Below are 16,230 nucleotides of genomic sequence, written 5' to 3'. Positions count from 1 at the left end.
GGGGGCTGGGCTCCTTTGGGCTCGGCCCCTGAGCGCCGGGACAGAAACAGCCGTGATGTTCACAGGAGCCCTGGTGCACGTGAGCGTTGTGTAACCCCTTCCACAAGTGGAATTTCACAGGGCGGGGGCACCTCCAGAGGGCAAGGCAAGCTGCCAGACCTGATGCCCAGCATTGCTTTGGGCTGTTTATAAGGGAGGGGAGGGGGCTTCAAGAGGGTTTCCTTGCTTCCTGCCTGGAGTGAATTGCCGGGGGGGTTGCTGCGTCCTGGGGGCCCCCAACAGGAAGGGGGCCGGCTGGGTCCCTCCAGCAAGTGTGGTGGAGATGTCTGAAACTGTCCCTTCTGGGACCTCATGGTCCACGGCCGCCTCAGCTGGAACACGAAGGCAGCGTAGGAGCCACGGGGGAGAGATGTGCAGGGCATTCCAGCCAGCAAGGCCACATTCCACGGTGCCCTTTCCACGGTGGACCCTCAAATGGAACAAACCGAGCAGACCTCTGCACTGCAGGGGTGGGCAGGGGGTTTCCGCAGCCCCTGCTGTGCAGAGAAGGTGCCGCTGCTTGGGGGAAAAGATGGCCCGCTTGCTGGCCACCACGGAGCAGACCCTCCCCAAGAGCTCTAAATGGGGAGGGGCCGCAGCACCCCCCTCTGAGGCCGTGCCCGGCCACACAAGCACTCTCACACTCACAGCATGGTGGGAAGTGGACCCTCTGGCTGAGCCCCCAATGGAGCCCAGGAAAGGCTGCAGTCCTGACCTTTGTTTGCACTCGGACAGCCGGCCCTGAACTCTGGCCCTCGTCATGCCCCCCGGTGCTGCTTCCCCCTGGGCCAGATGGGGCCGGCAGCCTTCCTCGGCCCTCAGCAAACAAGACACCAAGGTTCGACCCTGAGACTCTCAGTGGGGAAACAATAAGGGACGTGTTGCAAGAAAGGGGAACCCCCCACCCCCCAGAAACTGAGACTGCTGTCCTTCTTCATGGAAGTTGCAAAACCGGAGGGGTTTAATTTAGAAACGCCCCCCTCCCCCCCGCTCCCTGCTCAAAGGGGCCTGTGCAGAGTCCAAAGAGGATTGTTTGATGAGCTGAGCCATCTCCTCAATGAGACCCCCACCTTGGAAGCCTTCCCGCAGCCGCCCTGAAGCCCAGAGACATCCCAGCCAGCGCTGACCGTCACCCAGCTGCCCCCTCGCCCCCCTCTGCTTCCCAAGGGATTGCGCCACACACGGGCAGGGCAGGGCTATTGCCTCCCAGCAGGTTATGTAACGCCAGTCAAGACGTAACTCAATCGCCTTTACATAACCACCACCCTCCCCCAGTATCGGTCCAGGTCCTCCAAAGGGGCCCAGCAGGACGGCGGTTATGCAACTGGTGATGGAAGGGAAGGGAATCCGCGGTTGCCTTCAAGGGCAGGGCGTTGACCTTGGCACCCTCCTTACCCACCGTCCTTCGCTTGAGAAGGAACCAGCCCGGTAACCCAGTCACCACGCACACCCATGGCAAACACTCACAATTCGGCTGTGACAAGATGTTGGCATTCACAGCCTCCAGGCCTGCTGGAAAAGCCTTCACAGCCTTTCGGAAGGCCAGCAGGGTGGGGGCAGTCTGGACATCAGGGGCGGGGAATTGACTCCATAGAGCTGGGGCAGCCACAGAGAAGGCCCTCCAACCTGCCAACGGGACCTGGAGAAGGCCAGCCCTGTGAGATCTTCCTGGCCTCTGGGAGGTCCTGGGTCCTTTGGCGCCCTGCCCCTTGGGCTTCTCTGTGGGGAGAGTGGGGGAGGGAGTGTTGGGGTCCAAGCAGCCCCTCCCTGCTCTCTGAGGCTCCCCCCCCCCTAAGTACTGCTGTGGCCAAGAAGGAATCTGGTTGAAGGACGCAGGATGTTTCCGTCTCCTCCAGACATGGACTGGACAGGTCAATAGAGAAAACCTGGTTGCAAGCGCAGCCCCTCACCCCCCCAAGTCGAGCTGGACTGACCTTTCCTTCCAGCAGGCCAGAGCTCCTTCTTTGGTTTTTAATTCGAAGTGGACTGCGTATTTTGTAATGCACTCGGTGAAGATTCTGCCCCACCTGGTGCCCAGAGGCATCAAGTCCAGACCCCCAGAAGACCCTTTCAAACCACCCTTGAAGGGTCACTTGGCCGTCCGGACGTTGCTGACAAAACCTCCCAGCGTTTGTTTGGATTTGATTTGATTTCGTTTCATTTGTAGGTCACCCAACCCCGAAGGACTCCGGGCGGCTCACAACGACACTGCCCTCCCCCCGTTCTGCTCTCTGAGAGTTGGGTGAAGAGGGTCTCCCCGGTGGTTTGAGTGGCCAAACCTCACCAGCCTCAGAAAGGCAGACTGGCCCGTCCATTGGGGTCTGGAAAATCTCTGCCCCCCCGGAGACTCCGCCTTCCTGCCCCAGCCCAGGTGGGGGGATGGCAACGCTCCTCTCGCCTGAGCCTTCCGCGAGCCCTCCCTGCCCGGGGAGATGCCCCCTCCCTGCCAGGTGGCCAGCAAACGTGGCTTTGAAACCCAATCTCCTTTTCCTGCTCAGCTCCCGGGTTTCAGGGCGGATAAATAGCAGCGGGTCCTGGGGGGCCCGTTGCATTTCCCGCCTGGTCACCATGGAGCTCGGGGGCACCGTGGGCATCTTCCTGGGCATTTGCGCCTCTTGCTTGCTGGTCATCTCTGCCTGGAAGCGGATGCACAAAGAAGGGAGGCTGCCCCCGGGACCCCCCCCACTGCCCTTCCTGGGCAACATCCTGCAGGTGAAGACCAGCCAGCCCTTCAAGTCCTTCCTGGCGGTGAGTGGCCTCCCCTTGGGGGGCAAGGGGGTGTCGGGGGAGAGAGGCCTACAGACACACACACACACACACCTCCCACCACCAGGGCTCCATGGAAAATGGGGGAAGGGCTCCCCCCCGAGCCTGGCTTGGCAGCACCCCAGCCAGCGGGAGCCCTGGGTCTTGCAGGCGATGCCACCCCACCATTGGCCCTCGGGGGGCACAGGCTCCGGGGCTGGCGGATGTATCTCTGAATGGCTCATCGAGGCTGTTGGAATCCTTCCCGGAGAGTAGAGGGTCTGGGCTTCTCCAGGACCACCCCCCAAAAGGAAACCTTTCCTGCCTCTGGCCTACGTTTGCTGGCCTCCTTCCCTTGCTCTTCCCTGCAGCTGAAGGAGAAATACGGCCCCGTGTTCACCGTCTACCTGGGCCCCCGGCGGGTGGTGGTTCTGTGTGGTCACGACACAGTGAAGGAAGCCCTGGTGGACCAGGCTGAGGAATTCAGCGGCAGGGGGGAAATCGCCAGCATTGAACGGAACTTCAATGGTTTCGGTGAGTAGACCGGGTCCAGGGCGTCTCCTCAAGAGGACCCAGTGGGGGGCGGAGGTTGAAGGCCGTGTGGGAGCCCCCTCCTCTCCTTCGTGGCTCATTCCTTCGGTCGGTGGGAGGGGGAAATGTTTCCATGGGGCTGAAGACGGCGCCTTCCAAGGAAACAGGACCCCTTGCTTCCCACCAGGCGTCGCTTTGGCCAACGGGGAACGGTGGAGGCAGCTCCGTCGCTTCTCCCTCACCACCCTGAGGAACTTTGGGATGGGCAAGAGGTCCATTGAGGAGCGGATCCAGGAGGAGGCCCAGTACTTGGTGGAGGAAATCAGGAAAACCAAAGGTCGGTGATGACCGCAGCCGACAAGGCCTGGGTGGAGCTTGGGCACGCATGCCCCCGGCTCAGGTGTCCCTTCGCTTCCCACCTGCCAGGTCAGCCCTTCGACCCCACCTTCTTCCTCAGCCGCACCGTCTCCAACGTCATCAGCTCCGTCGTCTTTGGCAGCCGCTTTGACTATGAGGACAAGACCTTCCTCTCCCTGCTGCAAATGATCAACGAGAGCTTCATAGAGATGAGCACCCCTCTGGCGCAGGTAGTGGGCCAGGAAGCCCCTCCTGGGGCGACTCCGGTCAGTTCCAGGGAACCCCCCACGGGTGCCCAGCAGACACGCCGGGTTTCTCCTCTTTGCCTTCCAGCTCTACGACATGTACTCCGGCGTCATGAAATACCTGCCAGGGAGACACAACCGCATCTATTACCTGGTTGAGGACCTGAAGGACTTCATTGCTGGGAAGATCAAGAGCAACCAGGCCACGCTGGATCCCAGCAACCCTCGCGACTTCATCGACTGCTTCCTCATCCAGATGGAGAAGGTACCGCCAGGAGTTTCTCACCCACACGGAGGAGCCTGGGGGTCTGGGGGACTAGAAGGTGGAGGCGGAGGGGGAGGGGGTGGAAATTCCCACCGGGGTCCCTTCCAGGAGACCCTGAAGGAGGAGGGGGAAGCCCTCCCAGAAGCCACGTCTTCTCCCTGCGATGCAGACGGCAGGAGCCCCCCCCCGCCATCGGACCGTCTTCCCCCTACTGCTTCCCCCCGCTCCCCCCCCAGGACCCTCTGAACCCACCTGGCTCCTTGCCCGGTCCCTCCACTCACCATGCCTGCCTGCCGTTTCTTCTCTCGAAGGAAAAAGGAAACCCCTCCTCCGAATTCAACCTGAAGAACTTGGTCCTGACCGCTCTGAACCTCTTCTTTGCTGGGACGGAAACCGTGAGCTCCACCCTGAGATTCGGGCTCCTTTTCCTGATGAAATACCCAGAGGTGGAAGGTGGGCTGGCCAAACTCTGCTCGGACGAGCTCCCTGCCCACGGACTCCAGGGAGGGGGTCTTGGCTGTCTGAATGGGGCTCAGGCACCCACCCCACACAGGGAGACCCACTCGGGGTGGAGAAGGCAGCCCGGCCCCTGCACGCAGCCGTTTCAGGGCTTTGATAGCCGGGGGGGGGGCTCTTAATGGGGCATCAGGTCCGAGCCTCCCTCTCAGGCCAGGTCTGAGCGCCTCTGGTCACCCCCAGCAGGAATATTTCTGTGGGGATAGCAGGGATGTGGGTGGGTGAGCAGGGGGATTTTCATCGGGGTGGCCAAATATGCAATAAAGGGGGGAAGCGTGTCCCCTGGCCTGGGGGTGAGTCTACTGGCCTGGGCTGTGAGAAGGGGGGAGGGGGAGCTGATCCAGACCGCTTCAGTTTCAGAGGCCTGTCCGGCTCTGCCCTGCCTCCTGGCCCCCAGTGAATTGAGGGGCCCGGGCTCCCTCCAAAAGGTTTCCTTAATGCTTTGGCAGAGATGGTCCACAAGGAGGTTGAGCAGGTCATCGGCCCCAATCGCCTTCCGGCCACGGAAGACCGTCCGAAGATGCCCTACACGGATGCCGTGATCCACGAGATCCAGAGGTTGACCGACATCGTCCCCATGGGAGTGCCCCACACGGTCATCCGGGACACTCAGTTCCGGGGGTATCTCCTGCCGAAGGTGAGGCTCCATGAGAGGAAGGGGCCGCCCCCCCCCAGGGAAGGGAGCCCCCTTCTGAGTTTGTGCTTTTGCAGGGCACGGACGTCTTCCCCTTGATTGGCTCTGCCTTACGGGACCCCAAGTACTTCAGCGACCCCGAGAACTTCAACCCTGGTCACTTCCTGGACGGAAACGGCCGGTTCAAGAAGAATGAGGCTTTTGTGCCGTTTTCCTCCGGTAAGGACCGGGGTCTTTCCCCTCAGCCCTCCTTGATCTGGGGTGGCTGACCAGGGCAGCATGAGGGGCAGCACAGGTGAGGCCAAGGGCAGACGGGACCTTCCCCAAGAGCCGCTTCGGCCTCTTGACCGGACAGCCTCTGATGCCCACCGGGCTACCTTTGGATCTCCACCCTTTTGAGAGGGCAGTCTGGATGGCCTGCTCCAGGCTGGCCCTCTGACCCCTGGCCTGGCCCTCCCACTGTCCCTCTGGGCCGGCTGGCAAGATCGGTGTGTGTGTGTTAAAAGCAGGGGGCCTTGGCTTCAGCACCCCACACCATGAAAATGCCCCCCCCACTGCCTCCAGCTAAATCCCTCCGTCCGGTTATGTCCCCCCCTCCCTGCCTGAGACCTTGAATAGATGTTGACCCCGTGGCCAAGCGAAGGAAGGGGTGGGGAAGGGGGGGCCAACTCCCCGCCCACCTGACGCCTCTCCCCTCCTGCAGGGAAGCGGGTCTGCCTGGGGGAGTCCATGGCGCGGATGGAGCTGTTCCTCTACTTCACCACCATGCTCCAGAAGTTCTCCCTCAAGTCGCCTCTGCACCCCAAGGACATCGACGTCTCCCCCAAAATGAGCGGCTTTGGGAACATCCCCCCCGTCTACCAGCTGAGCATGCTGCCCCGCTGACCCTGGCAACGCCCTTGTGCTGGCTGGACGGGCTTCAGAAAATCCCCCAAATTAAATTATCAAATGCTTTTTGCGCATCAATACACATCAGAGCCTCTTGCTTGCCTGGGTGTGCCTCTCATAGTATTCCAGAGTGTTCCTTATGGTTCATAAAATGTTTTTGATGTGCCTATAAAGAAGGAATCAATTCTGGTCCGGATGTATATTTTGAGCAAGTATATTTTTCAAGCTTTCTGCTATTATTGCTGTGAATATTTTGCAATCCGCATTTTAAAAAAAATCTTTATTGAACATTTACATTTAGAGCAACAGAAACAAAGACAAATTAAAACATACAAACAAAAACATAACATGCGAAAGCATGTAACCCGCATTTAACAGTGAGATTGGCCTGTAATTTTTAATCCTTTGTCCATCCAGACCTTCTTTGGGTATGTGAGTGTTATCAATGATTCTGTCCAGGTTGTCGGTACTTTGCCTGGCTCTGACCTGTATACCTCTAACCTTAGGCTTTTCAGTATATTTTGATTTTTGCCAGAATTCTATCTGGTTCTAGGGTTTTATTATTATTATTTTGTTTTAGAACTGCCCTTTTTAATTCTTTGTTTAAAAAAATAGTTTTTATTAAATTTATACATTAAAAGGACATGAAAAAAGCACACACAAATAATACACACTATTTATCTTGACTTAATTATATATATATCACATTGAAAATAACAGAAAATAAGAAAATGGGGAGCCGGGAAGAGAAGCCTGGGATGCCCACAACAATCTTAGCCGGCTGACCTCTGGGGTGGGCAAAGGGGCAGCAGCAGCAGGGAGGCCAGTCCAATCCCGCCCGTCTCCCTTGGAGTTGCTGTTTCTGTCTTGTAAAATCTGTTTAAAAAGTATTGGCCAACCTAAAATCGAAGCGGAGGCCAAGCTCAAGGGCCAGCAGCTCGAGTGGCCGGTCGATGCCACCGGCCGGCCTGTCCTTCCCTCGTATGTCCTGAGCAGAAGCTGAGGTCCCTCTGGCGAGAGGGGGGAAAGGGTCACCTTCAAGAACCCTTTCCAGGCTTCCTGGGCAAAGAGCGGCTGGGGGTCCGTTGCAACTGTCCCTTGGGCTGTACTGCTCATCCCCAGCCGTCAAGCCTTCATTTGGGGTTTAGATCAAAGATACCCCCCCTCGCCTCCTTCGGCCTTGTGAGCATCCTCAGAGCCTTGGACCTTGAGGGCAGGAATCCCAGGGGAGGAGGAAGGACATGGGGGGCGGGGGTCGTGGTGTGTGAAAAAATGAGCTCAGCCCTTTGGCCGGTCCAGCAATCTGAGGCAGGAGTTGCACAATGTTAGGATTGGCCAATTCCCACCCGGGAGAATTGCGCAGGGTCAGTCTTGTGCTTGGCAAGGTCCAGAGGGGTGTCCAAAGGGCAGGCACTTTCCCCTTGCCACATCACCTGCGCACAATGCTTGTGGAGGGCAGAGTTGCCCAGGGGTGCACGGGCATGGCCGGCCCATCGCCTGCGCATCTGCTGCCCCCTTTCCATCACCCCCTTCCCAGCAGGTGGCCTCCAGCCTCCCCTTGCCCTGAACGAGTGGCAGCCTGAGTGGCCACTGGCCACAGTGCTTAGCCGCTCCCTTAGACCTCCTCAGAATAAGAGGATAAGAGGACAACCAAGCTGAAAGGGGCTTTGGGGGTCAGCTGTTCTCTTTCAGACAAAGGGCTGTCCAGTCGCTTCCTGAAATCCTCCCGTGATGGAGCTCCCACCCCCGCTGGACGGAAGCCTCTTTAAAAGCCCCTTGGGGTTGGCTCAATATCCAACCAGCCAATCAATGACCGCCCCTTGCCCTGCATATTCTCGGTCCCTCTGCAGCCCCTCACTCCATCCCACCCTTTGGCTGAAGCCTCCGTTCAGGCCTTTGGTTTTGGCCCCGAGGGGGGGGGAACCCCACTCAAAGGTCGCCTTTCTTCCCCCTGAAATGGTCAATTGTGTCGCCAGTGCAATAACTTTGTGGAGGTCACTATGTACCTCATGATTCTTGACAAATGTTCTATGTTTTAGTCTCTATTCTATTCTATTCTATTCTATTCCAGTGGGTCTTATACCCAGGTGACTGCTGGAGGTGGGGCAGCCCTGGGCTTGGGAGGCAAAGTGAGGCTATGAAACTATTGCTAAAGGCAGATTTTGAAATAGCCACCACTGCCACCCAGCTACAAGTTAACTATATTAGATATGAACTGGCAGCCCCCCCCCTGCCCGTCTTGGAAGAGGCCTCGGCTGTTGCACAAGCTGGACGGTCCGGTGGGTGTTGCCTCCCTTCCTTCCCGGATCCTATATAAGGTCCCCAGAGAGCCCGGCGGACAGTCTCCCCACGGCAGCCCTGGGAAATGCTGCAGCTGCCCGGCCCCATGGACCTCCTGGGAGCAGGGACCCTCCTCCTGGCCGTCTTCCTGGCCGGCCTCCTGCTGCTCTCCTCTTGGCAGCAAATGCGCCAAAGGGGCAAGATGCCCCCGGGACCCACACCCCTGCCCCTCATCGGGAACCTGCTCCAGATAGACCGAAACCACCTGCCCCATTCACTCATCAAGGTAAGCCCCCCCCCTTGCCCACTCTGGAAAGCTCTAGAAAGGGAGTGTGTTTGTCTAGAGGAGCCAAATACCGGGGGGGGCCTCTGAATTACTCCCACCCCCCAAATCTGGAGAAAAGACGTAGTGAGCTTTCCCGGGCCACCTTCCACCAAGTGTGGTTTTTCACAGAAGAAGGCACAGGACTTGAACGGTGGGCGTAACTCCAACCAACTACAATTCAGATATAGGGTCCACGGAAAGTCCACGGAAAGAGGCGGCATACAAATCTAATAAATAAATAAATAAAATAAATAAATAAATAGGAAGGAGAAGAAAGAACGGGGAATAAAATTAGAGCAGAGAGGATTAGATAATCTCCTATTAGGAATAGGGGATAAAGGGATAAAGAAGGTATACCACTACTTCCTGGAACAGGGTCTGTGGGGCGAACAAGTAAAAGACACAATGTTAGTTTGGAGTAAGGAATAGGAAGACCATGTCCGCACCACTGTGCCCACCGTCCCTGTCCTATTGTCTTCTTTTGTTACTTTTTAACATTACTTATCTAATGTTTTATTTGTACAAATTACCACTCTATAATTGTTTGACAAAATAAATAAATAATCCTCATTGTAATAAGTGTTTCTCGATGGCCACACCCCTCTGGTGAGTCCTGTCCTGCCACAGGCAGGTAGGAAATTGGGGGGTGCAGAAGGAGGGGCCTGGGAGACAGCAAAAGTGACCCTCAGCCAATGTGAAAAGTTGGCTCTTAGCAGCTCACCCAGGGAGGGGGGAAAACAGACCTCCCCCCCCAGCAGCTGTGGGTCTCGGGGGGGGGGAGCTGAACCCCTGCTGTTGAATAAAGTTAATCCACATCAGGGGACCCACCCCAGGGATTTCCCCACCGAGACCCTCTCTGTCCAGCAGCTTCTGCCCAGGGTCCCATCTGGTCATTTGGGGGAAGAGGCTCGTGAGGACCCATTCTCCCCCCTTCTCTTTCCCACTTTCCCTGGCAGCTGAGCGCAAAGTACGGGCCGGTCTACACCCTCCAGCTGGGGGGCCGGCGCATCGTGGTGCTCTGTGGCTACAAGGCCATTAAGGAGGCCCTGGTGGACCAGGCGAGCGAGTTCCGGGATCGGGGGCATCATGGCACCTTCGACTGGATCTTCCGAGATCACGGTAGGGCCCAGGGCCTGGGGCCCTCAGTGGCGAGACTATGGGGGAAGCTGCACTTGATATCCACTCTGCTGAGCCAGAAGTCTGGACCATCCTGCTGGTCCCAGGATGGCTGACCCCACCATGGTCCCCCTTTCATGGAGAGACCCCCTTCTCGGTCTTCAAGGAAGGGCCCAGGTCTCTCCCCCTGGGAAGCTTTGCCTCTGCTGGGAGGTCTTGTAGGGTCCCAACCCCCCCCCCCTTCGTCTCTTGGTCTGCAGGAGTTGCCTTCAGCAACCTGGAAAAGTCCATCCCTCTGCGACGATTCACCATCACGACCCTCCGGAATTTCGGATTGGGAAGAAGATCCATCGAAGAGCGGATCCTGGAGGAAGCCCACTTCCTAGTGGACGCCCTGAGGGACACAAAAGGCAGGTGGATTCCAGGAGCCCCCTGAAGGGGCCAATTCGTGGGGGGGAGGAATTTGGGTCAGCGATGCCCAATTACCCAAATTGGGAACCTGGCTTAAGCCACCCAACAAGAGCTCTATGCAAAGCACGAAGACCACCGAGGGGAGATTTCCCCTTCCTGCCACCCCCCACCCCCAGCACCCGATCTGCCTGACCCCCGGGTGGCCCCACAGGTGAGGGTGGCCCAGGTCAAGGAGGGAACCTGACCAGCCCCAGGAGACCTGCCAGCAGAGCCAGCTTCGGCCGGGGGACCTCTGTTTGCTTCTTTAAGGGGCTTAGGAGTGGACCCCCGAGTGTTTCCGGTCCCTTTTGGGCCCATAACTCTTCTCTCCCCCCTCCCCCAGGGGCCCCCTTTGACCCCACCTACTTCCTGAGCCGCTCCGTCTCCAACGTCATCAGCTCCATCATCTTCGGCAACCGCTTCGATTACGAAGACCAAGAGTTCCTCGCTCTCCTGACCGGAATACTGGAAACCTTTCGCTTCAGCTCCAGCCCCCAGGGACAGGTAACCCCCCCCCCCTTGCTTCTGCTTGGGAAAGGCAAGTCCTGTTGGATCAGGACTCTGGATCGGGGGGGCCTGGAGTGTATGTCTGTGGGTGAAGGAGGACCCGAAGGAGCCACTCGGCTGGGTGGGAGAAGGTCTCCTGGGACCCTCCCCCTCCCAGGCCTTGCCCACCTCAGCTCTACACCCCCCTTCCCTCCCTCCTCCAACCTGCAGCTCTTGGACATCTTCCCTGGAGTCGTGCAACACCTCCCTGGGTCTCAGCAAAAGTCTTTCCAGATGTTTTCCGAGCTGAAGGAGTTTGTGGCCAAGAAGGCAGAAGCCCACCAGGAGACCCTGGACCCCAACTCCCCCCGGGATTTCATGGACTGCTTCCTGGTGAAAATGCTGCAGGTAGAAGGGGAAACAGCTTGACCGGCTGGATGGGATGATTCACACACAGAGAGAAATACACTCAACATAAAACCCCTAAAAACCAACTCACACCTTCCTCAGAAACACCCAAAACGAACACAAGTATAGGATACAGAACTAAAGAAAATAAACACAATTCCACATACTAAACACAAGTACCTACTTTCTGGTCACTTGATAGCAATAGTCAACAATATGGTTGACAAATTATGTCTTTTATATCTGCATATATCGAACACCTCTGAAACGGAATGTTTTATATGTTCTAAAAAGAAAAAAGAAATATCAACTTGAATGGGACCAATTAAAAACCTCTGAGACATATTCTGGTTCACAGTTGAAGTCAATGAAAGTCCAGTGTTGACAACAAGATAAGGATGTCCAGACTTCTGGAGAAGTTCAGACGTCAGCAGTTTAGGAAATCTGACATAGCATTTAGATTTATATACCGCTTCTTCCCAGTGCCTAAGTAGCTGAGATCATTCAGAGGGAGATGGAACAACTCAGTTATTCAGTGTTGACCCTTATCCCGAGCATCTCTCCGGTCAAAGTGGCACCGGTGCTGGCGGAGGGGTGAGGGGAGTTTTAGCTCTGGTGGGCAATAGGCTGAACTAGAGAGATAAACTTGATTAAAACTTTCCCTTCTCTTCCACCAAGGATGGAAAAACCCCCAATTCCTTCTTCTCCATGGAAGAACTGGTTGGAACGACTCTTAGCATCTTCATTGGCGGGACGGAGACCATCAGCACCACTTTGCGTTATGGATTCCTGATCCTGCTGAAGTACCCAGAGGTGGAAGGTAATTTCCATGGCAACGGAGAAATAAATAAAGCCAGAGAGCAGGGCAGGGGTCGGGTAAGGAGCAGTGGAGACCCCCAAGGCCCTTCTCCCAAGGAGCAGTTGAGGGCCTTCAACTGAACTTCCTAGTGAAATGCAGGGGAATCCCCTGCTCCCCTGCAGGACGGGAGGCCTTCTTGCCTCCCATGGAAGCTCCCGGGGGTCCCCAGGTGAGGGCAGAAGTGGACCTCCTCCGGTTCCTGGTCTCCCTCTTTCTGATCTCTCCCCAGAGAAGATCCACGAGGAGATTGACCGTGTCATTGGTGTCAATCGGACTCCCAGCATGGAAGCCCGGCTGCAGATGCCCTACACGGAAGCCGTGATTCACGAGATACAGAGATTTGCGGACCTATTACCCCTGGGGCTACCACGGCGGGTCACCCGAGATGTCCAGTTAAGGGGGTACACAATTCCCAAGGTATTAAGGGGGGGATATTTCTGCTTCCTCAACTTCATCTACAACTCCAGGGAGGGTAGCTATCATCCACATGACTGGTATCATAGTTCCCGTCATCCTCAGCCTGAATAATCAATGCTTCCTTCATTTCCTGCACTCAGGGGACCGAGGTTTTCGCCATGTTGGGAACAGCGATGAGAGACCCCAAACATTTTGCAAGACCAGAGGAGTTTGACGTCCAACGCTTCCTGGATGAGAAGGGGCAGTTCCAGAAGAACGAGGCTTTCATACCCTTCTCCGTTGGTGAGCCCCCACCCCACCATTTCTCAAACCACAGAGTCCCCTCTGACAACCCTCTCAAAGACCTTCCCCCAAAGGTCACCCTTTTCCTCCCTGCCCCTCCCTGGTATGCAGAGGGTCATCCAAAAATGCATCCTGGCTCATTCCACCTGGACATAGATGTCACTTCAACCCAGAAAATTCAGAAGGGGGGGTGGAGGCTAGAATAAAACCGAACAGAGTCCATGCAATGGGCAGATCCTCCAGGGTGCGCTTGCTTGTTGCGATATTGATCTTTCTGAAGTCCTAACTATCAGTTGAAATCTGTACTTAGGCCGTTGTGCTAAACGAGAGACTTATAGAGGAACAAATGACAGAATTAATTCTCTGTCTCAGCAGATCCTGGGGCAGTCCTAGAAAGAACCCCCAAGTCCTCTTTGGGGAGGCAGCCAGGGGGTCCTCCTGCCCACCGGCCTCTCTGCTCTGGTCTTTTGCAGGAAAGCGCTACTGCTTCGGGGAACACCTGGCCCGTGCTGAGCTCTTCCTCTTCCTCACCAGCATCCTTCAGCATTTCCGCTTCAAGTCAGCTGTGGCCCCTGAAGACATTGACATCTCCCCAGGGTTGGTTGGGTTTGCCACCATCCCACGGACCTATGAGTTCTCTGTCATCCCCCGCTGAGGGAGGGGCCCCCTGGAGTCTCTCCCAAGTGGCTTTCTGTGTCTCCCTCCACCCTGCCAATTCCTTCTTGGTGACCTTCTAGGTGCAGGAGAGGCCTCCTAAGAACATGGCCTTCTTCCTGAGGGCATCACAGCTGCCTCTTTCTATCCAGAGTGTGGTGGCACTTATGGGCAGCCTGTCACCCGCGTTGCGCTCCAGGTCCTGCTCCCGTCCCCCCAGCCTCTGTGCCCTTTCCTTCAGCAGCTCCGGCCACTTGGCTTCAGGCGTTTCAGGGGGTTCAGCTGCAGTGTCTGAAGGTTCTGTTCACCATCAAAAGTAGCCGGGACTATGTATGAGAAGATACATGCATGGTGGACCTGTCCGGAGACAAAAATATTTTGGAATAAAGTAGAGAATTGGATAAATGAAATCACAAGTTAGACTTCTATGATAAGCGGAGCAATGGTAGCTCCTTAAATGTTCAATGTTGTATGTCTTTGTTCGTTTTCTTTTGAAAATAATAAAAAATATTTTTAAAAAAAAAAGTAGCCGGGACTAGAGAAGAAGAAGACGGAGAAGAAGACCCGTGGCTGAGCTGGGAAAGATTCCAGGGAGGCCCACAACTCCCACAGTCCACACAGGAGCCTCATTCCTGTGGGCTTTGCCACGACCCCATGAACCTATGGTCTCTCTGCCATCTCCCGCTGAGCGAGGGCCCCACGTTTCTTTCCAGGTCGCCCCCTTGCCAATCTCTCCCTGGGAAGCGTCCATGCAGGACGGAGCCTTTGTTTTCTGAGCTGGGAAAATCTCTCTGGGTTGTGAAGCTTCTGTGTCCAGAGGGCTCCTCGCTTGGACCTGCATTTAGTTCTTATAGTAAATTTCCTGTGCACAATGTACAAAAGATTGACTTAGATGGCTTAGTAACGATGGATAAATGATTGATGTATAACATACAGCATGCAGACAGATCAAGGTGCAATTGCTAACTAAACAGAAGAGTGTGTAATTAATGACAGCCAAGTTAGGCCTTCCTTATCTTTGGCCATTATGGACAGTCCACACCTCACTGTTTCTCTGTTTTATTTAAGGTAATATCCTCATACTCAGATTGATCATCCTAAGCATTATTAAATTGCTCATATTGTTGTAGTTGTTTATATAATACATGAGCCTGAGTTTTATGTAAAGTGTAGTTTCATTGCTTAGGGGTAGAATAGGAAATAATAGAAGGCAAGATAGTGCATAAAACAAAGCAAAGCATAAATAGCATAAAAAGAACAGCAGGAGCCCAGGGAATAACGGCCGAGAGCCATCCTGTTGAAAGCCAAGGCCATAAACCATCCCACCAAGAGGGCAATATACCCTCTCGAATCTGAGAAGCCAATTCTTTCAAAGTATCTAATCGATGTTTTACAATTTGAGATTTATTAGAAATATTAAAACAACACACGGATTTGGAACCCAAGTGATGTATTAAAAAAAAAATCTATAGCAGCTTGTGAGAAAAGGAGGTTTTATTAACACAAGAGCATAAATGCAACCATGTTTTTATATGACCATTTTATTTTTTTATAATTGTTGAACTTTTGTAAACTTCTGTAAAACTATAATCCTGCATTTCCACTATTCCTTATTTCCTGATAAACAGGATATGTTTTTGTAGAGAAAAATGTGGGAAGACACATGTGGAGAGGAGGGTGGGCAGAGGGCTGGAGGTGGTGTCAGATCCCAGTAAATTTCCAGACCCCAAGAAAGGAGTTTGGATGATGGGATGGGTTGGGAAGAGCAGGGTGGGAACATGCTGTGTGTATTATAAACACCCATTGCCTGAAGGATGGAGACTGCATTCTCTCTCTCCCTTAAAGGGACCTTTGCGCTGGCATCTGCAGTTTATCTTAATAAAGTGTTTGTGTTTGTTATTTGGATTCCTGTGGAATTACTTGCTGAACTTTTATCACACAGCTCGATTGTCCATAATTGCATGTCAAAGTTCAGTTAAAAAGACAGGTTTTGATATTGAGGGCAATTCCATGAAGAAATCCCAGTGGATAGGCAGCTAGGTTTAGCGGAGCACATGCAACTTACGGCGTAAAGAAAGAGGCAGTATGAACAGGGAGAGTTTTAGTAACAGGACCCCAATTTGTAGAATGCCCATATTGAATTTGATTATCATTTAAAAACTTATTTAGTGATATTTCCTTAAGAATTACAGAAAGAGGAGTACCGACAGGAATGAAGCAATTACCAAGCAGCAAAAGTTTGATGTAGAGTTTATAGAGTTAATTAGCAGAATTTACAGTCAGCAGACTGCAAGAGTACTAAGATTTAACCGATAAAATCTCCATTTAAAAAGGGGTGAGGCAAGGATGCCCGTTAGCTCCATTAATATTCATTCTGGTCCTGGAAAGTTTATTAAGGAATATCAGAAGCAAAAAAGAGGTCAGAGGATTAAAAGTAGGGAAGGAGGAGTATAAAGTCCAGGCGTAGGCTGACGGCATGGTGTTTATAGCTGAGGACCCATTAAATGTTGGACCAACCTTATTAGAAGAAGTTGAAAAATTTGGAAAGGTTGCGGGCACTCAAGATTAATAAGAAAAAACTAAGATATTAACTAAAATATGTCCATCAATCAAGACACAGAACTGGGGAACCTGCTTGGCATTGATACGACAAAAAGAGTCAAATATTTAGGATTAATATTAACAGCGAAGTGCAGTTCAATAAAGACAATTATGATAAAACAATCCATAAAA

The 16,230-nt window shown here is 54.2% G+C and overlaps 2 protein-coding genes across 4 annotated transcripts; both read left to right on the top strand.

Moving 5' to 3' along the window:
- The first annotated feature begins 2,285 nt into the window (after positions 1–2,285).
- On the top strand, positions 2,286–6,409 carry LOC139174202 (cytochrome P450 2G1-like). Of its 3 annotated transcripts, none has more exons than XM_070764412.1 (9): positions 2,286–2,787; positions 3,156–3,318; positions 3,503–3,652; positions 3,742–3,902; positions 4,006–4,182; positions 4,494–4,635; positions 5,148–5,335; positions 5,410–5,551; positions 6,036–6,409. In XM_070764412.1, exons 1-9 carry the CDS (start codon positions 2,419–2,421, stop codon positions 6,215–6,217), a joined length of 1,674 nt encoding a protein of 557 aa, XP_070620513.1. In that variant the 5' UTR covers positions 2,286–2,418; the 3' UTR covers positions 6,218–6,409. The 3 variants fall into 3 exon arrangements, with proteins under 3 accessions (XP_070620513.1, XP_070620514.1, XP_070620512.1); XM_070764413.1 differs by having other exon boundaries at positions 2,329–2,787; positions 3,096–3,318; positions 6,036–6,302; XM_070764411.1 differs by lacking the exons at positions 5,410–5,551; positions 6,036–6,409 and having other exon boundaries at positions 2,329–2,787; positions 5,053–5,314.
- Positions 6,410–8,238: 1,829 nt separating this feature from the next.
- Positions 8,239–15,396, top strand: LOC139174109 (cytochrome P450 2A5-like). Its single transcript, XM_070764199.1, has 9 exons — positions 8,239–8,786; positions 9,782–9,944; positions 10,202–10,351; positions 10,735–10,895; positions 11,109–11,285; positions 11,964–12,105; positions 12,374–12,561; positions 12,702–12,843; positions 13,317–15,396. The coding sequence occupies exons 1-9, from the start codon at positions 8,586–8,588 to the stop codon at positions 13,496–13,498; spliced, it is 1,506 nt and encodes a 501-aa protein (XP_070620300.1). The 5' UTR covers positions 8,239–8,585; the 3' UTR covers positions 13,499–15,396.
- The last annotated feature ends 834 nt before the right edge of the window (positions 15,397–16,230 follow it).

This window comes from Erythrolamprus reginae, chromosome 11 (assembly GCF_031021105.1).
Source record: "Erythrolamprus reginae isolate rEryReg1 chromosome 11, rEryReg1.hap1, whole genome shotgun sequence".
Taxonomy (NCBI): Eukaryota; Metazoa; Chordata; class Lepidosauria; order Squamata; family Dipsadidae; genus Erythrolamprus; species Erythrolamprus reginae.
The sequence above is the reverse complement of the archived record's forward strand: the minus strand, read 5'-3'. Positions and strand labels throughout refer to the sequence as shown.